This window comes from Pogoniulus pusillus, chromosome 20 (genome assembly GCF_015220805.1).
Source record: "Pogoniulus pusillus isolate bPogPus1 chromosome 20, bPogPus1.pri, whole genome shotgun sequence".
NCBI classification, from domain to species: Eukaryota; Metazoa; Chordata; class Aves; order Piciformes; family Lybiidae; genus Pogoniulus; species Pogoniulus pusillus.
The window spans coordinates 13,510,079-13,536,162 of NC_087283.1; the positions used below are offsets into that span (position 1 = coordinate 13,510,079).

Genomic DNA, 26,084 nt, shown 5'->3' on the forward strand with positions numbered 1-26,084 from the left:
AACAACCAATCCAACACTGCCATGTCCACTAAACCATATCCCAAAGTGCCATTCCTACATGTTTTTTGAACACTTCCAGGGACGGTGACTGCAACCACCTCCCTGGGCAGCCTGTTCCAATGCCTGGCCACTCTTTCACTAAAGAAATTTTTCCTAATAGCTAATCTAAACCTCCCCTGACACAATTTTAGGCCATTCCCTCTTGTCCTGTCACCTGATTCTGGGGAGAAGAGACCCACCTCACTTCAGCCTCCTTCCAGGTAATTGTAGAGACTCAGTATGCATTGTACTTGGAAGTAAATCCTAATATTTTCAGAAAAAGGTGACTTGTCTGGCACATTATCAGCTTAACATAATAAATATGAAAGATTTGTGATACTGGAACACAGTAATGAAAACAAGCGAGTGCTCAGCCATCTGTGCTCAAAATGTATATGCTTTGTACTTGGATGTTGCTAAAGAATTAATTCCCTAAACAGCATTTTATAAGCAGCAAGCTATGAGGCATTATGATCTTTCCAATGTGTATATGCATTTATTAAAGAAAAAAGCAAACTATGTATCCAAGTTAACTTTTATTTGCTCAGTTCAGCCTCTGTAACACTTTTTTGTAGACAGGAAGCAGAACACAAGTTCCTGAGTTTCACTGAAGGAGTTTACTACCACTAGCTGCTGTTACCTAGCTGTAGCTACTTGAGTAGCTGCCATTAAAAGACTGATTAAAAAAATCTATAAATTATAAAGCTACATTGAGTTGAAAATATTAATGTGCCTCTTACCCCACAATTTGTTATATTTGCTTCCTTTGTTGAAGCTGGCTTTGGAGATGCACTGATTGCTATTCTGGTCTTCCTGACCCTTCTTTAGTCTATATTCATGGAGTCTAGTGCATGTTCATGTTTTTAAAGAAATGGAAAGTTTCAGGCCTATTACTCTTGTAACTGCAATGATAGTTGGGCTTCAAATTACTTAATAATAGTTGAGACAGAACAAACTACTATTTCTGCATAGAACCATGTAGGTGTGCATACACAATGTGTACAGTGCAATACACTCCCCCCCACACTCCCACCTTTCTTCCTGTAGGAGAGTGTAGTTGTTTTAATCTTGCAAAGGTTTCCATATGTGTTTGTAGGTAAAGCCTTTCTGTTAAGGAAAAAGCACTGGGGTTCAAGTCACCCCAGGTAAAAGTCACCTTAGGTAGCTGCTGAATTAAAGCTTCTGTGCTTGTTACACCTGTTGTGGTTTAACAGTGTTGTGACAATTTTGAGGCTTTTCTGCAGTTACATGTGCATTTGTGGATGAGATATTCTAAGAAGTCATTTCTGTAAGTCAGATAAATCTGAGGAAACACTTTTTCTCTAAGAGAGCTACTTAAACGACCTATTTTCCAGTAGCTGACTGTGATAGAAGCAGCACTTTGTGCATGTACTACTTGAGAAGTCGTTCAATGTTCAAAGGGAAATATATTGTTTGAGAATTAGTTACAATATAGCTATTATGTGTAAGCAACCCTTAAGCCATTTTAATAGTCCATGGAAAAGGAGCACAAAAGGTGTTTCACAGAATTTTATCTCCTACTACCCAAATAAATTCTGCTTTGGAGGGTGCAACAGTAGCTGTTCCCATAGACTTCTGAACAATAACCTTAAGTTCCAAGAACTTGAATTCAGCATAACTGTTTTATTTCCACCGTTTTAATTAGCTGTGTGATAATCTGTGTTATATACATATGAATTCATTAAGCACAGAGATCTGTGATGTTACATTTATATATAAAATACAAAAGGAAGCTTTGAGTTAATGCATCTGTAACTCAGCTCTCTGTATTGCAGAACATATGTTGTTGTTTTTTAATTAAAACAAAACATAACATGCAAAAGAACATCGTCTATTGGATGGTACTGAGAGAATAACATATTATTAGATTAATACCAAAAATATTCACTGTAACTGTGGACCTCGAGGCCTTAGGAAGAGACAGCTGCTGAAAAGTGAATATGGTTAAGTTTTAAGTCAAAAGACTGAAACGTTCTCCCACATGCCTGCATATGGAACTAGAATTCAATCAGATGCTTTTTATGTACAGTATGGCTAGATATTTTACTTAATTTGTAAATTAATTCATTAATGTATCTAATAGAATCATTTGCTTTATGCAGATATTGAACTGTCAGAGTAGTAGCATCTTGTAGACTCAGCTTCACTAGGAAGTTCCTGTGAAATTCTGCCAGCCTATTCTCCTTTTTTTATTTACTAGTGTGGCTTTTTGGGAGCTGAGCATCCCAAGCCCCATTCTCAGATGCCTTTCTTCCTGCCTGTCCTACTGATGTTGGTTCCTGACTGCCTGAAAGCCTGAGGCTCCAAGTGTGCAGATCCTACCTCCTTGCCCTTATGATAAGCTTGGAGTTTCCCAGGTTTTGGTGAAGTCTGCTGAGTAGAGTATTCCTAGGCAAGTACCTTGGGCTTCCAGGTTGTGTGGCCTCATGGAATCGCCTTGTTTTGAGAGTTCATTCCATTTTTTGAGTTTGTTTTGTTAAAATATAGTTCTGTGTTAATCCTTGCACCACATATTTCTGTGTTTCCGCTTAGGCTGACCTAATGTGTTACAAAAGGCAAAAGACTAAGGGATTTCCCTTGCTGTTGGTACCACAAAGGATTCAGTAGTTGTGCCTGAGTTGTGCCAAGTTTGGATCCATCGGAACAATCCTGACCTCATGCAGAGAAGCCAACTGAAAATTGCAGAGGAGGTTGTTTTGGTTTGGGGTTTTATTTCTGAAAATGCTGTGGGTTTTTTTCCTGAGAACTGGTTGTCATCTTTCTCATGTGACTACCTCCAATCTCAGGTAGAAGAATGCAGATGTTCAATTATGCATTACATTGGACGTAGGAACAAAGTCAAGGACAGATGTATTGGTTAGTTGTCCTATCTGTTGGTTTTTTTTGCCTAGTTGAGGTTTTCTTAGACTGCCATTCTGTGATTAAATATGCTGATGAATGGGACCAAATAGTGTGTAGCTTTAATGTTGAGTGCTCATAATATGTACTTGTCCCATTACTGAGTTGGGGCCCTTTGTTTTTAACGTAGCATGAATTTTGTGTATTTAAATACTCAGCTGTAAGTCATTTGGTAAAGGCAGCTGTACCCTGGTGTATGTGGGTCGTGTGCTTGGACTGGCTATGTTCTGCCAGTTTATTTCCACTCTCAGTTTTCTCCATCCTCTGTGTTAGGTGTTCATTTATAATGTCTGTGGCTTAGGCTGTAATTTAGTCATTAAATGCTGGCTGCATTTTATGTACTGTCTTAACTTTTACTGCAAAAAGGGCTTCTACACTACAACAAAGATTAAAGAGGCATTATATATTAAAGCTTTTTTTAAAAGAAACTTTTTTTTTCCCTTTATGATTTTCTACATTATTGTTGACCAGAATTCTTTGTTTGATCTTTAGTTATTTGGATTTTTTCTCCTGAATGTTCTTTCTATCTCTGAAATGTAAAGCTCTCATTTTAAGATGTCTGATAAAACTCCAGAAACAGTGAAATTTATTTTATATGTATACAGTTAATTTGTCTATTTGTGAGAAATTTCAAGCATCTTTTAACTTTCTTACTGCAAATGCAAAGCATTAAGCTTGAAATATACTTCAAGGCTATACTTTTGTTATTAAGCCTTGAGAAAATGATTTGCAGTTGTTGAAAAGTTTCTGGTGTATACCGTACAGTGATTGGAAAATGGAAAAATAAAAGGTACTGGATAATGTACAGAGATTTTTTTAATGAATCACATAAATTATATCAGAAGAGTATTTATCATCACTCCATTTTTACTAAGAATATGTCCATGTGGAGTGAGCACTATAATATATAACAAGTAGCAGTATCTTCCTCCAAGTAATTCTGAATCCAGAGTAGGAGAAATACCAATAGCTAAGACTACAGTATTAGGCACACTCCATGTAGGCACAAGAATAGTCAAACAAAAAAAATCCTTTATTTATCCAAAATAACACTTTCTGCCATTAATTGAATTGAAATTTGTCTTGATTATCTCTAAATCCTCTATTATCCAAACAGACTCAATATCTTATATTCCACTTGGATAATTGAAGTTTGACTTTACACTATTTTTAATGAGGTGTAAGTTTTAACTCATTCGCCTATCATTCACATTTTAGGATGGATCAAAGGAAAGCAAATTGATGAATGTATAATTAAAATCACATTTATTTCTCTTTATGATTTCCCATGCTGTTGATGAAAGCACTTTTTTAAGTGGTTATATGCATCAACACAACTTACTGTAGATAATCCTTCCTTTGAAGAAAACCTTTAAACTTGTCTGTCTTTTAATACAGAACAGCATAATGGTAAACTAGCCATGTTTTATAAGTTTCTTTTTCTCCATCTTAATCATATTTCTTTATAATAATCTCCACAGGATGGCCTGATAGTGGAAAACATGCACGATCTTCCTTACACAGTGTGTCCTGGGCCTGAAGTAACTGCAGCAATGACAGTCATTAGTGCTGCAGTGAGAAAAACCTGCCCTGATCTCACGCTGGGTGTCCAGATCCTGTGTGCTGCAAATCAACAGGCAATTGCAGTTGCTCTTGCTGCAGGTAATAGAAATGACTCATCAGTTATTACTGTTGTTTGCTATGGCATTTACTCTCTGCAAATTGTGCACTGTACTAACATAGATACCATGAAAAATGAGACACGAAAAGCTCACTGTACCCTGGAAAAGCAGAAATTAGATTTTGAGAAAGATGCCTTCTTGATTATAATAGATGATACTTGTACTCTGCTTCAGTTGGAGGCAGCTAAAAATCCCAAGGCCACTACTGCAGCTTTCTAGGTGGAACTTGTTTAAATACAATGATTAGTTTAAACCTACTCATGTCTAAAAGCCACCTTTGGTGTAACTCTATTTACTTGAGTTAAATTATATTTGAGGATCAATTTAACCCACTACGGTTAAGCATCCTGTTTCAGCATCTAATTATATGTTGTTGCTACTATTGTTATCAGTTAAAATTAAGTTTTCATTGCCTTTTTTTTTTTTAATGAATGGATGGAGTGAAGCTTTTTATATAATAACAAAAAATTGGATGTACAGCTAACCAAACTACTTAAATTGCATTTTTGGGAATTAAATATAAATTAATCTATCTTTATTGCATGAATCCTAGACTTGCTAACCTTTTAGCTCTTGATGTTTGTTGAGACAATTTAGGTTTTAATATGTACCATTCCATAATTTAAAGATGGAGGCTGGTTTAATATGGAAGGCTAGCACTCCCTAAATATTTCATAAATTGAGGATTAATGCCTGTGTTTGCCCAAACTGCATATCTGACTACAGTAACAATACATATTTTTTGATGTACAGGTTTTTTGCACAGGCATAATTTTGCAAGAATTCAAAACTAAAAGATGCTGATGTTAAAAGAAAACCATATTTATTTCATATAAAATAATATGGGCTAACTTACCTGCAGTGATCATTTTAATTACATTGAATGTGTTCTAAAAGTCTTAATTCCTTCTTTCTTGGGGCAATTCTTGTTAGTAAATGTGTTTTGAACCTAGACTTCGAGTGTTTTAAACTCTGAAGTTGCCATTTTCAAGATACCTACTTGACAAACTGACAAAACCTGATTTTCATTGTTGCAGTAGATCCTATATGATAGCCTAAAATAAAAATGCTAACAGAATCCAGCAATGGTTTTGAGAGCTTGTTTGCATATAGGATATTTGCGGCATATAGGCATTTGCAAAACCATTTATGTATTATATTTTTAAAAGCAATACTCCAACTACTAATGAGTTATGCACTCTTTTAGGAGCAGAATTGATCACTAAATAAGTGATACAGCGTGGAAGCAATGTATTTCTCTTACTTCTGAGCAATTATTAATGAGGGAAAGAATTCCTGGAGGGCTTCGGTTTTGCTCAGCTCTATACTGTTCTGCACTGTTTGCTCCATAACTGCAGAACATCAGCTAGGAAGGGCCTGAGTTTAATGCATTTCATTGCACTTCTCTAAAAATTATTGTCTCAAGTTCACTGAACAGGAAAGCAAAAAGAAAAGAAAATCACTTTAAACAAAAGCATAGCAAAGTGAGTGCTGCTTTGTAGGTAGCAAATCTTTGGGTAGCTTTTCTGTAGCAACTTGGTAGTAACTTTAGTGTCAATACAGTTTTAATAGGTGGCTGTTAATAAAGCAAGCCCCATATACATTTGCTACAATGAATACTTGCTGGAAGTGTTTCAGCTAAATGTATATGTATCATCTCCTGCTACTCATTTTCCCTGTGGAAACTCCTCTCCTTGATATAAGAAACTGTTCTGACAAGAACTGCATAGGGAAATTTCAAGTGGTCTCTAGGTGAAGTTAATGATTTTATTTTGCAAAGGAGGAAAAAAGTCACCATGCTTACAGTGCGACTAGAAAGAGCTCAACATCAGCATCATGTGGTTATGCTAATAAATATGTTATGGATACCCAAATACTAACTGTTGAAACTACTGAATTTGCCTAGCATATTGACAAGCTATTGGCTAAATCTGAGAAAATAACTAATAGAGAATGAGGCATCTGGAAAGGCTTAGAACCTTGTTAATTTAGGGGTGGAGGAGGGGTGTGTTTAGTTGCTTAGCAAACTTTAATTCAATTAGGCACCTAAAGAAAGGAAAGAATATCAGGAAAGAAAAAGAATAACTGTGTTTGTGCTGGGTGTTTTAGGAAAGGTATGGGGCAGTGGTAGGAAAACAGAGGAAGACCCTGAGGAAAACAGTCACTGCTGTGTATTGCTCATGTTACCAAAAAATTACTATTGAGCCAAAGCAGTTGTTGCCAACATCTCCCTAACTCCAGAGGTTACTGCAGACTTACACCAGTGTTGAATGCTCTTGATTCAGCTCATGAAAACATCCACTACAGGTTGGAGGAGGCGGTTGCCCAACGGCATCCATCCAGCAAGGCTCGGCGTACTCCTGCCATGGGACTTGTTGCAAGGCTCTTATTCCTAGGTTTTTATTGGAAGCCATCTTAGTCTCAAATACTTAGTCTCAGAAAAACACCCCTTCTCAGTAGTTCATATTAAAGACATGCTCCAAAGACTGTATTATCTTCCTTCTTTCCTAGAATGCTGTTTGTGGAGAAGCAAGTCAAAATTTGTTTGCTAGGGTTGCTCTCCAATTGGCTCATTATTAACAGGTGTTCCATGTGGTTTTTAGAGTGGTATAATTTCCTGTTTCTAGTTTCTTATTTAATTAAGTACATCTGCTTGATGTAGAAACAAAATTATGTATATAAGCAGTTTCTATAAGCATTTGTAGAGCAGATAAAAATACCAATGCTTCCTTATTTTGTTCAGCAGATATTACTGGTTATTTCTCAATGCTCAGGAATACCTGCAAAATGCTCACTAAGGCTGGGTCAGATTTAGGTATACTGTTTGGATTTCCTTACCTATGTATTGGCATGTCTCATGTACTTGTGTTGTTTGATGTACTTCCAGATTTCATGGCTTTCCTTTATTGAAACCCTACCTTGAGTACTGCATTCAGTTTTGGGCTCCTCAGTTTAAGAGGAATAGGGATCTGCCTGAGAGAGTCCAGCAGAAGGCTGCAAGGATTATTAGGGGACTGGAGCACTGCCTGATGAGGAGAGGCTGAGGCACCTGGGGCTTTTTAGTCTGGAGAAGACTGAAGGGGGGGTTTAATAGATGTTTATAAATATCTGAGGGCTGAGTGTCAGGAGAGGGGGGACAGGCTCTTCTCACTTGCTCCCTGGGAAAGGACAAGGAGCAATGGATATAAGATGCAGCATAAGAGGTTCCACCTCAGCACAATGGGAAACTTCTTTACTGTAAGGGTCACAGAGCATTAAAACAGGCTCCCCAGAGAGGTTGTGGACTCTCCTTCTCTAAGGCTCGTCTGGATGCATTCCTCTGTGACCTGTGCTAGATTGTATGGTTCTGCTCTTGCAGGGGGGTTGGAATCAATGATCTCTTTGGGTCCCTTCCAACCCTGAACATCCTGTGATCCTGTAATTATAAAGGTCTATTATTAGAGGAGACTGTTGTGTGTAAAGAAGTTGCCCAAAGCTCTCATCTGCTGTTTGTGTTTTTCCTTGTGTTAGTGAGAGGTTGTGCTTGGCTCTAACCTATCATTGTAGGTCTTTGCTGAGGAGATGCAGAGCCTCAGATAAGGGGAGTGTGTGTTGGTGATACTCCTCTTATTATTTTGGATGTTCTGCATGCTCTCCTATAGCAACATGTAGCAGTGATTGAGAAAAAAAAAACAACTGGCCTGTCACTAACCTAATGGGGGCAAAGTTAGTGCTGAGAGGAAAGATTTCAAGAAAAATTGCCATTGTGGAGTATTGGCCTGGCTATCAAAGCATAAAATGGCTGTATGCCCATAGTGGTGCACAGGAACACTTCTGATATTCCAGGTACTCTCTCTACTGTGTCTTGACTACACAGGGTGGAAAACCCAAGCAAGAGGGCCTGAGGCAAGTTATGCTCTTGTGTCCCTGTCCAAGCTTCAGTCTGGGTGCCTGGAAGCAAGACTGCTGTAGAGTGCAGCTTGCCTACACATGGGTAAGCCAGTGTTACACCAGTCACGAATCATGGCTCAGATAAATTTATCTTCTCTCATCTCATAAATTTACTGTAGAGTAGTTTGGTTGACAGAGGCTCAAAATAATCATTTAGAATCATAGAACAGTCTGGGTTGGAAGTGATCTCCAAACGTCATCTAGTCCAACTGCCTCTGCAGTAAGCAGGGACATCCTCAACTAGATCAGGTTGCCCAGTATCCTGTTGAGCCTCACCTTGAGTATGTCTCTAGTCCAACTATAGCTCCTTCTAACTGTGAAACTGCCCATTTTTGCTTTAAGGATGACGTTAATGAAATCCCATTTCCAAATTAGTCTTCATCAGTAATGACACAGTTGGTAGCTGATTAAGTGAGGCTTCATATTAGAAGATATCTCAGCTACCCAGATATACCCATGCCTTTTATAAATATAGCTTTGCTGTCTGTGACCGTTCCTTTCTCTCACCCACCACCAGAGATACGTTGCACAGCAATTCCCTGGCTACAGCCCATCATGATGTTGAAGATGGGTTAGAATTGGGTGGAACTTTATCTGATTTTTTTTCTTTCTATTTGCCACCACATTGATGCTGTAGTGGAGAGGAGGCAGCTGACTGCAACAGTGGTGTGTGTGCCTGGAGAACACTTGCAGATGCTGTGGAATTAAGGCAGTGAGTGCTAAGGAGTTTGCTTAGACCTCTGCTGGAGATACTTCTTCCAGGCCTGCAATTCAGGACTGCTACAAGATGATGTCCTGAGTAGCACAGGGTCTCTGCAGCATGGAGAATGTACCTGTAACATCAATAGCAGGCAAAGTTGATACTCCTCCCTCTGAGTTTTTGGTTTAGCCCAACGGTGGTCTTTGAGATTCTTTTTGCATTAGGAAGACAAAGAACTAGGAGGCAGGATTTACTGTGTATGTAAAACAAGATACCACCAGTAAAGTTACCTCAGCATCTTGCCTTAGTGTAAAGGCAAAGATATTGCCTGAAGTCCAGATATTGTCTGTAACCAGGAGCTGCTGCTTTGCAGAGGCCAGATCCCATTTCTGTGAAGGCAGTAAATCCTAGCTCCCAGCTGCTTTTGATTGTATCGTGGAAGGAAAGAATATATCTGAGAAAAGGCTTTTCAATGGTCGCATCAAATTCACTCTTTCAGAGTGTTAATATGCAGACATGTTCACATTTGCAGCATATAAGGTGGGTAAAGTAAAAGTACTATTTCCTCCATCAGCTCAGTCCTGCAGTATTTTCTCACCCAGCAAAAGAAGTGTTTAGTCTGGGGGCTTTTTTTGTTTGTTTTGGGTTTTTTTAATCATAATTTGTCATGGGAAGGAAAGGAAAAAAATGAAGCTTTTCTCTACAATTGGTAGGCCTCCACAGCTGTTCAGGTAAAGCTGTTTAAGTAGGATTAAAATGGAGCAACACTAACTTTTGACCAAAAAAAAGACAATCTCTAGTTCCTTGAGTGGGCCTTGCAGCAGCTCATTACTTGATTCTGTCCTTAATGTAGTCTTGAAGTTCTGTTTATTAGGTCTCATTGGAAATTTCCTGGGTTTGTTTTCCATCAAGATTACAACATTTTTTTCGTTCCCATATAAGTCAGAAATGGGACTGCCTATTAACTATTCAACAGCTATTACCTTTCAACTTGCCAAATGTGGAAGTAAGCAGTTGTATCATTCTTGCAATTTTATGAGCGTAAAATGAATTCATTAGCAGAATCAGATTATGGCTTCATAAAACAGAAGGGCAATGATTTGGTGTCTGCACCTATTCCATTTGGTTAAAATTTGTATTTTCACAGCCCCCCAAAACCCAGAAAGAGTGCAGCCTTGTTAAACTAAGTACAATCCTAATGTTTAGCAGGAAGTCTTAAATCACTAAGTTAAAGAAACAGAAACCAAGCATCAACATGTAAGCAGTGCCTTTAATAAACTAAATTACTCAATTAATAGCTCCTGAGTTAGACATTATGATTGCTGTGAAAATGTAACATACCTCTAGACTCTCCAACAGCCTATGATTAGAGAAGTATTTTTTCTTATTTAACTCTGACTTGCACTGTAAACTTGGGTGATTTAAATAGACTCTATAGCTTTTGTTCCTAGATGCAGAACTCTCAATCTAGCTGTTTGCACTGTTTATTATTCAGTATCTGCTAGCAGCCATAACTATACTTGTGGCCCACTCTTGTCTTTGGATCCTGAGTATATTCCATGCTAATCTCAAGGCACAGGACAGCTTGCATTTGATTTGGCATCCATCTGTGATGGTTGTTGTTAGCTGGGTGCTGCGTTGCTAAGCACTGCAGGCTTTTCTCTATCAGACATAAGCTTCGGTTTCTGCAACTTCAGGGCTTTTAGGATGAACCTGGAGTTTCAAAACAAACAAGCACTTTGTCATTTGGTAAATATATTTTAAAGATGTTCATGTTTGAAATGTGCTAAGGTGAGGCCTCTGTTTCTTGTGCCCTCTGATGGGTGCGATTGCATTCTTGATGGCTGCTTTCACATGCATTGGCTTCCGTGGTATGCTGGCAGCACTAATAAAATGTGCAGCTGATTTCAAAGCTGGAGCAGCAGCAGAGCTTCAGAAGGCCTTGGAAGAGATCTCTAAAGCAAAGTGGAAAACCAGCAAAACCTGCACAAGAGAAGTGCAGAGCTTTTACATGTATGTTAAGTGATAGGTGAAATGAACTTCAAGGCTATGAAAGATGAAGACAAGGGGAGAATGCAGCAAAGGTGTCAGAATTCAGTCTTGTGCCTCTTGCTGTGCCATGGCCCAAGGCTTCAGTAATTCAACACAGATCTTTCAAGGCTTTATAGGGAGTCCCTGAGTGTAGATGAATGGCCTGTGTGAAGTCTTGCTATTTTTAATCTTCCTCTTAAGTATCCATCCCACAAAACTGTCTCAGTGCAAAAAATTAATGGATATGGTGGGAACCATGCTGGTTTCCTCCAAGAAAAAGTAGAGTTGATTATTGGTGTAAGTTAGGAGTGGAAAATGTTTGACTCTTCCCAAACCTTATCTTTTTATACCTTTGGCACAGGTCTAGAAGTAATTTGTTGTTGTGGTGCTGTGTAGAAAACTCAAGCTACACTCAGATGGAGTCAAGTTGTATATATGTCCCAAGCTGTGCTTTCTTGCCTAGTTTCATAAAGGAAGAAGATTTAGTGCCATTCTTCAGTCTGTGTCCATGTCTCTGATGCTTTTTGACCTGATGGCAAGCTTCTAGCATGTTTAACATGCAAAGAGAAGTTAGGACAAAAGTATTACAGTGAAAGAGTATCTGGAAAGAGGGAAGAAAACCCAAGTTAATGACCTTTTTCACAGAGAATGCACAGCACTGTGCCATGGGCTGTGTTTTGACCTAACTGCTCCTCCGTTCTCACTTGCCTACTGGCATGTGATGGAAAGAAGCAGGGCAGGATGTGCAGCTGCTTGCTCTGAGTCATACAGGAACCAACTGATCAGGGCTGAGAAAGAGGAGGAAACCATGAAGTTAGGGAGAAACCAGTGAGGCCCTATGGGACAGATGGAAATTGAGGGTGCTCAGATGGAAAGAAGTCTGAGAGAATATGAGTGAAAATAAAGAACATAAATATGTGGGAAAGCAAGACTGGTTAGTGATAGAGCATATGGAGCAATGTGTTGGGATCAAGTAAGAGGGGTAGGCAGGAAGGTAGAGTTTTGTCTGGCTTTAGTATTTTTTTGTTATCAGTCCTCAATTTTTATTAAGATATTGCTAATTATGAATTTTTTTCAGGTCTTGATTTTATCCGGGCTGAAGGGTTTGTGTTTTCTCACGTTGCTGATGAAGGGATTATAAATGCTTGTGCGGGTGGCCTGCTACGATACAGAAAACAAGTTGGAGCAGAGAACATACAGGTTTTTGCTGATATTAAAAAGAAGCATAGGTAAATATAAGCAATATTTTATGTAAATATGAATGCAATAATGATCTTATATTTTTTCCATTTTTTAAAATACCTATTTAGTGCCAGGAAAGTTAATGATATAGGGAGAACATTATTGTTTAAGCAAGGTCTTGCAGTGCTAGTAGGGAGTATGATTAAAAATAATTTCCACCTGCAAGCTGCAGGTTGCTACATCTTTGAAGTTTCCAGTAGTTTAACCTTTAGGATTTATAAAAAGGGTCTGTAAAACAGTTTTGCATCTAGTATTAAGAGAGATTTTGTATTCTTGAGTAGATGCATATTATGTTTAAAGAATTTCTTTGCTTGTTTCTGGAGGCTATGCACTTTTAGGTTATTTTTACTTATGCAAGAAGTTGTCATATGGAAGTATCCAAATCACAATATTTTGGCATTTTAAAAAGCTATTCTCTTTTTTCTCTTTCCTGCCAATGACACTGATTTCTTTTACTTAAATCAGTGCTGTCTCTTTATGGATTATGTTGCGTGATTATCAAACAGAAGCAAGTTATGACAGATGAATCCGGTTTTGTTTTTGCTCATAGTTTATCATAACTGGCACATGGTATTTTCAGCTCTTGAGGTGTCACTCTCTGGATTTTTTTTTCCTCAGAAGAACTGCTCAAGTGTTATGTATTATACATGCAAAATAACCTAATCAAAATGTTTGTGTGTAGTATGTGGGTAATTATAAGAATAACCAAGTCTGGAAGATCTTAAATGCCCAATGAACAGGTAATATATTTCAAAATGGAAAGGAAACAATGCAGTGTGGTCAAATTAAGCTTTTAAGGTCCCTTCAGAGTGGTTTCTTTCTAATGATTTCTTTTTATATATACACATATATGTGTATCTATAAATAAAAACACTAAGTACTAAAAATACATTAGACTGTTAAAAAAATAATGTTTGCATCATGTGTTTTTTTTTTCTTTGTCTGAACAATTGATTAATTGATATTTCCATTATAACTCCTGTTGTTCAAAGGCTTTGCTTTTTAAGAAAGCTAATGAGATTTTGGTTTCAGGCAGCTTCATAAGCCGAGAGGAAATGTTAAAGGACTTGTTGATTGATTGATTTGTTTGTTTTTAAATGTAGAAAAATATGTCTGTCACTGAGAGCTGCTAGCCTCCTGTTCTTTTAAACAGAGACAAGTTATCTTGGTAGTGTGCTTATTGTCTTATGGCTACCCTCCCTGTGCTGTTGTTAGAGTGCCTACTACTCTTAGGCTCTCTTTCAATGTCTTTGCATGTATTAGGTATTCAGCTGCAAAATGGGAGGTGATGTACTTCCTTTTGCATCCATTGATGCCATGAGTGGCATTACTTTAGAAACATGCTGCTTCTGAATATGGCCAGAGCAAGGCTTCTCCAAGCATTGTCCATCCAGGCTGACCCAGGAAAGAGGTTGGCTCCATCACAACTCATCAATGCAATATCTGCCATAGCCATTGTTTTGTACTTAAATGGAAGTACAAAATCCACAGAGTCAGGTGTTGAGCAATGGCTGGAATTCTTTCAAAGTTTAGAACCATTTAAATGAAAAGCTGCTCTTGCTCTAGGTTTTAGACAAAGTGCAACACCCACGTATCAAAGACTGCTATTGAAAAGCTAAGTTGCTGGTAACTGATGTTTCTAACTGTGGTGTGAGATGATTCCTGTGATTATATCATTTATAATAACTATACTTTCTGTTACTTGGACTTTGTGGAGTGAAGTGCAGGGTGTTAATTCTTGCTAGGCAACAGAATCTGATTTATGAATGACTGCACATCCACAACTCCCACTTCAAGTCAGAGAGCTGTGTGTGCTCAACATTGCTGAAATACAGGTGCTCGATGTGTAAGCAGCTGTCTCAATTGACACTTGGTAGTTCATACTTAGCAATCACTTTAGAGACAGGAGACCCAGAGCAATAGATGGATCAATTATAATTCCCTAGTGGAAAAGGTTGGGGTTTTGTCTCATCTTTGTATTGCAATGCCACTTCCCAGATTAAAACAGGACACTTAGCATCTCCCAGAAAGCCTGCGTTTGGTTGTTCTGACAGCAGGGAAGATGAAGAAATACAGTCTAAACATTCAACAAGATGGATAACAAATGTGTGTGCTGACAGTAACCACCAGGGCCGTTCCTGCTGTTTACAGTGCTCACGCTCTGACGGCAGATGTCAGCGTGGCCGAGACTGCTGCAGCTGCCGAGCTCTTCCTGGCTGATGGGGTTGTACTGACTGGCACGGCTACCGGATTGCCCGCAGATCCTCGGGAGCTGAAAGGTGAGAGCTGTCATACGAAGGTCGGACAACAGGCAGTGAATTGGCTTCTGGATTAATGCAGAAAGAAATCTGTATGTCCACTGTTCCTTAAGGAACAAAGAGGAAAGAAGAGAAACTCTGAGTGTGGGGTTTGATTTGATACAGCAGAACTAATTTGATTGAGCTGCTATTCAGCTTGTCTGTTGTGTATTTCTAAACAACAATTTGGAAGGATAAAACTGAAAATTATTTCAAGCTTTTATGTCACTGAATGATGCTGAGGCTTAAATGAGAAAAGTGCATGTAAAATTATGTTTAAAAAACTGCTATGAGGAACAAACTATTTTTATCTTTCACACTGAAAATGTTAAGTCCTGCAAGAAAAGTGGCGTTCTGATAAGGCAATATTCCAAACAGTTCCTCCAAGCAGAGGAAGTACTGCTTAGAAGATTGTCAGATGGAATACAAGCTAATTGATAAATAGAAAGATACTGCATCAAGTTAATTTTGAACTGATGTGGACTTTTTATCAAGGGAGAGCCATACGAGTTCTGACCTTTGCAAAGGTGTAATGCGATTGTCAGTGGCTGGATTCAATGATCATAAAGGTCTTTTCCAACCAAAATGATTCTGTGATTCTTCATATTTTTATATTGGCATAAATTTGGGCTCTCTTCATGGAACTGGACTGCTCCCATGCTAGAGTAAAAGTTCTGTCATGGGGGCATTTTAATTTTCTAGTTGTGATTTAGATTGATGGCTTGAATTTGAGTGTCTCACTACATAAAACAGAATGTGTATTTCTTCAGATTTCACTTTTGCTGGTGTGCTTTAATCTGCCATGTTGTAAAATCCCAGTGCAGAGTGTATTGTATTCAACATACCCTGTCTGACCAAAGTGGAAAACATTCTTAATTGCCATTGATACTCAAACCTCAAATCTTTTGAAGTAACTTGAAATAATTTAGTATTTTCAGGGTTTTATCTATATCATATGTGCTTAACCACTCTAAAAACTAATGCTGAACTTGTCAAATATGCTATGTCATACATACTAAATGTTTTGCTAAATTGTAGGCTATAAATGACTATGCTTCAATCACCAGCATTAAAAAGAAAATGATGGCTTGGTGTAAACACTGAGCTGTTGAATTAGTTGGGTCTTTTGGTATAGTAAATTAGAAGGGATACTTGGAACAGGTGACTGAAAGTTAGGCAAATTTTAAAGGATGCAAAATTTCATTCATCTAAAGCCCTATCCCTGTCTGTCCCCATCACTCCTAATGCAGATTATAAAATCCTTTCAGACATTATTTAAGTTAAATTCTTCTTTTATGCATGCACATGCAACCTCCACTGATGTCCTGAATCAGAGAGCAAAACCTGACCTCTAGGCCCATTGTTGTTTTATCACAGGACTCCAATCAGACAGCACCATGACTTCTGCTTTTCTTTCATGTAAACAAACATGTCAGTCTCTGTCTCGTTCTCTTTCCATGTCCAAAGAACAAAATGAATTGGAGTTGGCAGCTGTAATGAAGTACACACATTAATTTTGTGTTTGGATGTGTGCTATGAAAGCAAGAGCATGCAGATGAAGGATTTATTTTACTTAGGTTGCAGCATTTTGAATGTTAGCAGACTCTCTTGAGATGTTGGCATAAAACAGTTGAGAGAAAACCTTAAAAATCAGTATTCCAGGGTATGAGGAAATGACAAATTAGGCATATCTATGTCAGTGGGTTCTTAAAAGGAATCAGATCTACAGTCTACAAAGTTGGTGTTGATGTGAGTGAAATTTTGCATTTCACGAATTTATGCAGCCCTGGAAGTGTTGTATTATGATGATACACACAATTGGGCAGCTTTCATCACACTGCAAAGCATCTCTTGAAAGCAGAACCAAGAGACAGATGAGATTTTTGTCATGTCTTTTTTTCAGCTTTGTTGTGCAGTAATATAGAGTGGTTTTGCCTCTCTGTCTTTGTGTTGAATTGACTGATTTGTGATGGAGTGTGGAAAATGAGTGTTTCCCTGTCAAGCCAGAGAATTGTGTTCAGCAGGGTTTCGTTTGTAGTTTTTGTTGCTGCCTTCTTGTAGGCAACCATCAGCATTACTCCTCATGTAGGCTGTCAGGCTTTGCTCCAGGGTTCTTTGGGCATACTAGGGCATCAGTGGTCAACAGAGTAGGAGGTCTGAAAATCAGACTTGAGGTTATTATAAGGAGCTGGAATTAAAGCTGACCATTTAAAATTACAATTGATTTATTTATTAACCCATAGTTTCATTGAAGAGGTTATAGAAGTTTCTTTCAGTCTGCTGCAGTGTGAAACATTGTTGGGTTGGAGAGTGAATCTATCAGATTTTCACTTTGGCTGTAAGTGTCAGGAAATACCTGTTTTTGTAATCCAGGGTGTATTTTAAGTGACCATGTTAAGAGTCCAGAGCTTTGGATAATGATTGCTTAGTCACTATGTGAACAAAGCAAATGGCCCCAGCTGAGTAACCAGGGGAAATTGGGGTACGTCATGAAACCAAACAGCTGGCTGTGGCTGTCACCTCCTTAGTAACTGTTCATTAAAGGGACATCAAGACTGATTCACTCTCTCCCCTTTTGGTACTTCTACGTCAAAATAGACCTAATGCTGCTTTTGCATTACCCTCAGAGATAAATGGGAGATGTGAGTCTCTGATCAGTACTTTTTGTAAACCCTAGATTTAATGACAGTCCTTCGAATTAAAACACTGTGTTACAGTGGAGCATTACCATAAATATGGTGTTGTGTACGCTACAGTGATTACTGCATATGAGAAAGCTGTTGAGGGGTAGTTGAGCAAGTTATTGGCACAGTGGTGCTTCTTTTTACGCTGCTCTTTGCCATTGTTTTCAGGCTAGAAGCATTTGGCCTTTATTTTATATAACTTGTGCATACCATAGTTCAAATGCTTTCATTGTGCTTTGCAACCAAGTGCTATTTCATTTGATTTTATTAAGGACATGTCTGCAGATATACTGTCACATAAAAGAGCACAGTGCCCTCTAGTTACAGTTTATTGAAACAGAAATGTGCACGTTGTGTAAACCTTGAGATCTTGTCACCATAACATCACAAGATTGTCTCTTTTCCTGTGCCTAAAAAAAAAAGAGAGAAGAAAGCCCAGGGATTTAAAGCAAAGCTCTGTGATTAGAGACATCTTGACAGTGAATGAACATTGCCATGCAGAAGCACATCTCACTGATGTTACGTTGGTTTCTCTTAAAAGTTAGTATTTATGTTAACACAGCCAATAATAAATCACCTTCTACTAATCAACTTTAGACCTTGATGTGCTTGGAAATGACTTAAAGGCAGTGTCTGTAGCATACTTAATTAGCTAACCCAGTCTCATTGCAGACTGAGCACTCCCATTGCCTTTCTTCACATTGTCAATCTGAATAAATCTCTGGCACAGGATATGTGTGTGGACTCCATGTGTCATGCATGGATCACAGCAGGAAGTGGATACCTTGCTCCTTCAGGGTTGTTTTAGTTTCACTGCTTCTAGTGGAGTTAAGCTATTATCTTACACCTGTGTGATCATCCTCTTGATTATTTGGCTCTTAATTTTTCCTGCTGATGTGGAATAATTATAAACCAGCTACCTGTTAATGTGGCTTATGCACTTGTTGTAAAAACAAATGTTGCCTTTGAATGCAGTTCCTCCGGGACTGCTGCACAAATCTGTGGTCAGTCTGGCACCTTAATTATGCACTAGTGTCTATGTAAAGTAGATATGCTATTTCCAAGAGCTTGTAGATACTATATGAAAAAAAGTGATTTTTATAGAACAGCATTTCAGTAATAATGTTATAAATATCTAAATGAATTATTTTGTTGCTGTAAGCAGCATGACTATAAAAATATAAAATATGAATAGAAATAACTATAGTTTTAATCTTATATGCATGATCAATCTTATTTGTTGAAAATTTTCAATAAGGACTGTGTGGAACTGTTTTATTTTTGTGTTAAAATGTTTGTAAGAAGGAGTTATTGTTCCTGGATGGAAAAATGGTAGGCATTATGACTGAAAAAGAGATTCAAGTGTATTTTAATTGATCCCCATTCTTTGGTCAAGTAGGAAGGCAATAAATAATTTGTCTTCCCTGAAGCATAATTAATAAGTTAGGCTTCTGATGAAGCAGAGTTTATATGTTACGTTCTAACCATCTTACACTCTAAGTCAGGGGGGAGGCATCCAGTTGTATGGGTGCTTGTTATGACAGTCAGTTTGAAAGGAAAAGAAAGAGGAAGATGCTTAGGAATTCTTAAACTTGGATTTTTAAAGTTTTGTGGGTTTTTTTTCAGACCCAACTTCTGCAGAAATAGAATCATAGAATCAACCAGGTCGGAAGAGACCTCCAAGATCAGCCAGTCCAACCTAGCACCCAGCCCTGTCCAGTCAACTAGACCATGGCACCAAGTGCCTTATTCAGTCTTTTCTTGAACACCTATGGGGACGGTGACTCCAGCACCTCCAGCACCTCCCTGGGCAGCCCATTCCAATGCAAATCACTCTCTCTGTGAAGAACTTCCTCCTAACATCCAGCATAGACCTCCCCTGGCACAACTTGAGACAGTGTCCCCTTGTTCTATTGCTGGTTGCCTGGCAGAAGAGACCAACCCCCATCCGGCTACAACTTCCCTTCAGGTAGAGCCTCCTCTTCTCCAGGCTAAACAACCCCATCTCCCTCAGCCTCTCCTCATGGGGTTTGTGTTCCAGGCCTCTCACCAGCTTTGTCCCCTTCTCTGAACGTGTTCCAGCACCTCAACATCTCTCTTGAGTTGAGGGGCCCAGAACTGGACACAGTACTTAAGGTGTGGCCTGACCAGTGCTGAGTACAGGGGAAGAATAACTTCACTTGTCCTACTGGCCACACTGTTCCTGATGCAGGCCAGGATGCCATTGGCTGTCTTGGCCACCTGGGCACACTGCTGGCTCATGTTCAGCTACTATCTACCAGTAAAATACTTCAATAACTTTTTTTTTTTAATAATAACCTGTGGGGAACTTTTCCAGGGTCAAAGCAGCTATGCCCTTTGTTTCATCCTTAGAAATTGAAACTACAGGAACTGAGCTGTAGGTCAGTTTCTGCAGAGTCAGGTCTGTCAAAATGCAAGTCAAACCAAGTAAAGAGTTAGGTAATTAAGGGATGCAGAGGGATATGTACAGGCTGGTTCCATGGGCCAAGGTCAGCTGTATGAAGTTCTACAAGGCTAACTGGTCCTACACTTGAATCACAACAACCCTGTGGGATGCTACAGGTCTGTTCTGTAAAGCTGCTTGACAGAAAAAGACCTGAGGGTGCTGGTTGATGTAAATCTGGTCGTGAGCCAGCAGTGTGCTCTAGCAGCCAAGAAAGCCAACAGCGTCCTGGCTTGTATCAGGAATAGCATGGCCAGAAGGAGTAGGGAAGTGATCGTGCTCAGCACTGGTGATGCAGCACCTCCAATACTGTGTTCAGTTTTGGCCCACTCACTACAGGAAGGACGACATTGAGGTGCCTGAAGCATGTGCAAAGAAGGGCAATAAGGGTGGTGAGGGGTCTAAAGCACTGGTCTTGTGAGGAGCAGCTGAGGGTCTTGGGATTGTTTAGACTAGAGAAAAGAAGGCTGAGGAGAGACTTTAATACTCCCTGTAACTACCTGAAAGGAAGTTGTAGTGAGGTGGGAGTTGATCTCTTCTTCCAAGAAACTAGTGATATAGGACAAGAAGTGTTTTCAAGGTGCACCAGGAGAGGTTTGGATGGAATGTTAAGAAAAAAGTATTTACTGAAAGCTGTGGTACCAAGATCCAAGTTTAGTGTCTTCCATACAGCTGAAGAGATCCTCTGATATGTGATCAGGAATGTTCTTCTACATCATTTCATACAACAACAGAATGCAAAGTGAAATAGAAGTGAGATTTTCTTAACATCTGTTCAGAGCTAAAGGTGCTTTTTCACCCTGAGTGATTTTTTTTCATTCTACAGTGGAAGAATTACCATGATGATGAGTTTCTTGATAATCACATTTATTGTTGAAAAACTATGCAAATGAGAGTCTTGATAAAGTTTCAAAGATGAGACTTAATCTTTTATTTCTTTTCTGCAGAGGTTCAACACGCTGTGAAGATTCCTGTGCTGATTGGGTCTGGAGTGACTCTAGAGAATGTGAGGAATTACATGGATGCAAACGCTCTAATAATTGGTTCATATTTCAAGAAAGAAGGGTATTGGGCAAATGGTGTCGATCCTGAGCGAGTAAAGAAATTTATGGAACACATAAGTAAACTGAGAGAATGAGTTTGTCAGCAAACAGTGGCTTTTTTGTGTGTAAGTACAGTATGATGCACCATTCAGAATAAAGCAAAAATGTGCCTAAATGGCTAACAACATTGAAAGAAAATGCACATCGTAGCTGGCTGGGAAGGATGGTGACACTTTGCAATAACCTGGTGCTCTGATGTTTGTTTCTAGGCAGCACATTTCTGTGGCACTCAAAGCCATCATCGATGCAAAACCAAAGCTCTCCAAAGGCGTGTGTAATATATTCTCTCCTATAAGTAAAATGCTTATGGAGTTTAAGAGTTTGTAGTAAATGTTCATCACAGGTGAGATGAGTTTTGTTTTGCCTATGAGTACAATATTAGATGCCCTAAGTTTACAGCTAGGAGTATTGTAAATTGGACAAGTTAATTAGCCTTTTAGTTTTCCCATCTGTAAAATGATGATAATAGTACCTACATCACACAGGGGCTGTAAGACATAATAAACAAATGAATATACAGCATTTTCATCTCCTTAAATGAAAGGCTCTATTAAAGTTCAAGATCATTATTTTTTCATTAGAATTGTGCATTTATTACAAAAATGTAGCAGTTGTATACCACACAAAAAGGCAAGATAATTGGGAAATTGGCTTACTTACCATTCTTATTAGAGAATAAATGTAAATAGTTGCATTTTAATCAAAGTCAGAATTTTGTCAAAATGTTTTTTGCAAAACTGGGAGATTTTAATAAAGGTTTATTGTTATTTTCCAGCAAACTCCTATAGCATTGTACCTCTCCAGACTAGTATTAGTATGCACAAGGTGTAATTATGATGGAAGCCTTTCCACCAAAGCTGACAGGTAAACAGTGTAATTTTTACTGTAAAATGTAGAGGAAAAATATGACAGTCTCACTGGATATGTTGTAAGAGATTCTTCTTGAATTTGATCTTTAGTCTCTAAACAAGTTTCAAATAACCCAAGCAATGCCTGTTATGTCATGGCTGTGTAAGATGTAGGCTTATGTTTTCGTGTTGTGGGACTGGATGCTAAGTGCTTTGGCATCTCTCTGTCATTGACATCTATGCTACGAGGCTTCCGCTGATCCTAATGAAAGTCTTTATGGATACCAAAGCAAGTATATGAACACATTTTTTTGTGTTAGCTGCCCATGCCTCTCTGAACAAAAGATACATCCTCCTTCCAAAGGAAAAAAAAATCTTCAAGAAAGTTCATTTCATTAACATAATGGTGATTCAGGAACACCACAGCATGAGATGAAGTCTCCCTATGTATCTTTTTTCTGGACTAGTCTGTCTCCCACATGACTCCCATCAAAAGCAGTGAAATGTTTTTTGTGTGCTGACCTCATGGAGGAGAGATTCTTTAAACGCTATGATGACCATGAAATCCTTCAGCTTCTCTTCCTTTTCCTCCTAAATATGCTGACAAAATCTCAGTGCATAGAAATCCTTTCAGGTGCCTGTTTATTGTGGCCAGCACTATTTTTTAAGTCTGCAATTACATAGGTGCTAGTTAATCTGCCATGTGTTTGGACTTCCATCAAAATTCATAGTTCTGCCCAAACCACTTCTCTCCACTATTTCTCTTGTGCCAGCAGGAGCATTCATGTGGCCTCATGATTATTAGGAAACTGATTCTAGCTGAAAGTTGGCCAGGTCACACTCAGAAAAGGGTCGAGAAGAGGAATAAAACACAGGTCATCTTCCTTCTCCCTTGGGTCTCCAGCTCTAACTCCCAAGTGGCTGGTTATAGGCAGTGCAGAAATTATTTGAGGATCATGGAGATACTTTCTAAATCTGTCATACACACACTCATTCACCCACAGCATATTTCCCAGGCAAAGCACCAATATTCTTTAGTCTTTTAAGTTCTTAGCCTAAGTACTGAGTTCGGTCTTAGGTCTTCTTTCTTGTGAAAAAACACCATGTTAATAAAAATTTTAAAAGAATTAATTTAGATATCAGGGTGCTTAAATGAGTATATATTCTTTACTTTTGTGTATTTAGGACTGTTTTCAGGTCTTTCACAAGTTGCATATATTAATATACATCATTACAGAGAAGATTCAGTGGTGATTGTCCCAGTAGGTTATTTTCTAATTTAATTGTTATCAAATTTGACAGTTATTTTCAGTAAACCTGTGACAGAAGTTGAACATAAGCAATAAGCACATCTTCAAGTAGTCAGCTGAAAACTACAACCCATACACTGATAAAGATTGTTCAGTGATGATAAGTATGTTTAAAACCCCCTAATTGCCGTTGCCAAAAGTCACATTCATCCCTGTGAATGTGTTACCTGAAAACTCAGAAGTGACTGAGACTCTTAATGGGTTTTCATCTGAATAAAAGGTAATGAGAACTTCTTCAGTGCTGTATGCAAGGTGCAGTTGAAGTAAAGTCATACACAGTAGCCTTTGTAAGACAGAAACCCCAATGAATTGGTGTAATATTCGTAAGATGCAATGAATACCATAGACAGCACTTACACTGTCAGGATTTCTTTTAGCACACCATTGTGTGACACTTATGGAAGGCCCAGGACATAATTTGGGTCTGCATTGCTACATATGAATGGTAAGTGCAGAATTTAGGGAACAGAAGTAAAGGAAAGCTGATTTTAAAGCCTGGAAATGTGACTGATCGCCAACTCTTTATCATTCTTTGTGCCAAAAGTATTTGTCTAGCAGCATTAAGCATCTGCTTGCCTGTTTCACACAGATGCTGTAAATAGAGTTTGACCTTTTGTTCAGAAAGTGTTTGAATATTTAATGCAAAAATATGAAGTTATCAGAAAGGCTGTCTCTTTTGGGAAGAGTGTTCAATTTTTATAAGCCCAAGTTGTTGAAGTACTTTGGAGCGTGAACATCTTCAGAGCAGAACAAAGCAGGCAGTGCTAATGTGTAGAAACTCCAGAAGTAAATAACAGCTGCTCAAGAAGACTTCTATTAAATATGTATTAATTAATTTGAAGTGCATCACTTAAATATGTGAAGAGATTATCTTGTGTTAATTTACATTAAAACACACAGCACTTGTTAGCCTCATTACAGTATCCTAAGTATATCCTAAGCTATCACCTCATCCTACATTGAGCATTTTGTTGGGTGTTGATTGCTTTCGATTTGCCCTTTTAAAATGTCAGATAGTGGCCTCCCTTTCTTGTTGAATCTCTTCCTCCAGGTTTTGCATAGTTGCTGTACTTGTGTCTATTCTGTGCTAAGTGGAAAAAACTTAGAAAGAGATTGTGAAAATAAACAGTTATTGCCCACAGCTCAGTTCCCTGATGTGCCCACCTGAACTTTGTTCATGGTTCTTGCTGTTCACTTACGAACCAGGAGAGAGAACAGAAGTGTCCGTTTGTGTAGCAAGATGACATTAGAAGAAGGTTCAGTATCCCCTTTGGTACAGGAAAGATACCTAGTAAAATGGGAGTCTCTTCAGTGCAACTGTAAATTAAGCTCACTGATAATAATAGACTTTGTGGTCAAAATCAATATATAAATCTCAATAAACCTTCATTCCATGGATAAAACTTAAATATTCTTATCTGGACCTAACAAGACATATTGTCTTACCTATTTTGGTGCTGAAAATATGTAAGCTTTTAAGACTTATGGATGATTTCCCAGTAGTTTCTTTGCTGTTTCATGTAGGCAGCTGATCCAGTTGCTAAGCCATTCTTTCATTTCATTATTTTGATTCTGTAGACTATGTAATTAGAAGTTGGAGTCCAGTTGGTGTTTCCTGCAGCTATTCCAACAAACTTCTCACTGGGGGAAAAAATGAGAAATATAAAGAAGTTACTGGCAGGTCCTGGCATAGCAGGAAGGCTGAAGGAAACCAAAATATTTGGATTTAGTAAAATCTCAAAGACCATGACAAATTGCTGTGTTGCATGGTTCTCTTGAGAGAAGTGTGTGGGGATGTTTGCTGTACTTTCAGGGTTTTTGCAGCCTCTTCAGTTAAGACTATGAGTTCACACTAAGGTTATGTTTCCAAGATCATCTCTGCTGCTATGTGTGCTTAGGGAGACATTTTTTCCTAAACAAAAGATGAAGTTCTGTGGGATAATTATGGTAATAAAGGATGATATCTGTAGCAAAATCCACAGCTCCTTGATGTAAGAACAGATTTAGATGTATGTATCTTCAGAAAGAAGCTATTAAAGGCATGCATTACAAGAACTTTGCTTGCTTCATGTACCTTTGCCTTTACATCCAGTCAGTGTTTGCTGTGCAGAGGAACTCTAGAAGTTGTGCTTAGGAACAGAACTGTCTGTGGCTTTTTTGTCTTTCACATTTGTAGTGCTCAAGTATGTGACCTAAATACTAAATTGTTCAGAAAGGCTGGAGAATTGGGCTCAGGTACTCTTTTTGTGGGCTAACATGCTATGGTGTGTACTAGAATTGAACTTCCACTCCACAGTGCAGCTGCAGAAATGCCATCAGAATCTAAAATCTTCCAGAGAGACAGAGCTGTATTCCTGCTTTAGAGCTGTCAGGGAAACCCATGGTGATTAGCTCCTTGCTTTTATAAGAACCAGTGCCTGTACTGGGGCTTGCAATAAATTGTTCACGTTCAGATATTATTGGAACTTTTCTCTGTTTCCCTGCTCTCCCTCCCCCTTCCCCCCTTAACTATTGTTCAACTCGTAGCAACAGGGATTATTTGATCCTTTGAACACTTGTTTTAGGGATTAAAAAAAACTGTACCACTTAGGATGTCTGCTAAAAACCTGTGCTCAGGCTAATAACTTTGATCACATTGTTCTAATATGGAAAAATCTCTACTTGGACAGTGTCGAAGAAGTTGCAGTTTCCTGACTGCAATCATATTCTGACTTCATCTGTCAAAAAGACTTTGACATTCCCTCACTCAGGTCCAGATAGGCCTATTAAATTCTTGACTTGGATTATTCTTCAGCTGGTAAAGTTACTATTTGCCTATGTGCTATCTCAGGCCTT

The 26,084-nt window shown here is 38.5% G+C and overlaps 1 protein-coding gene across 6 annotated transcripts in view; it reads left to right on the forward strand.

The window, feature by feature from the left end:
* The window catches only part of LOC135184475 (uncharacterized protein F13E9.13, mitochondrial-like), a 39,185-nt gene that overhangs the window by 3,393 nt on the left and 9,708 nt on the right, over nt 1-26,084 (forward strand). The window contains exons 4-9 of one of the 6 annotated variants that reach the window (XR_010306054.1): nt 4,440-4,620; nt 12,380-12,530; nt 14,695-14,822; nt 20,936-20,994; nt 21,301-21,434; nt 21,867-25,703. Coding sequence is in view for 5 of the 6 variants with exons in the window: in XM_064160289.1 (XP_064016359.1) it covers nt 4,440-4,620; nt 12,380-12,530; nt 14,695-14,822; nt 20,936-21,126 (651 nt within the window). In the remaining variant the exon portion in view is untranslated. Of the gene's footprint in view, nt 1-4,439; nt 4,621-12,379; nt 12,531-14,694; nt 14,823-20,935; nt 25,704-26,084 lie in introns of those variants that run through there. The other 5 variants (XM_064160289.1, XM_064160293.1, XM_064160290.1 and 2 more) reach the window with 5 other exon arrangements.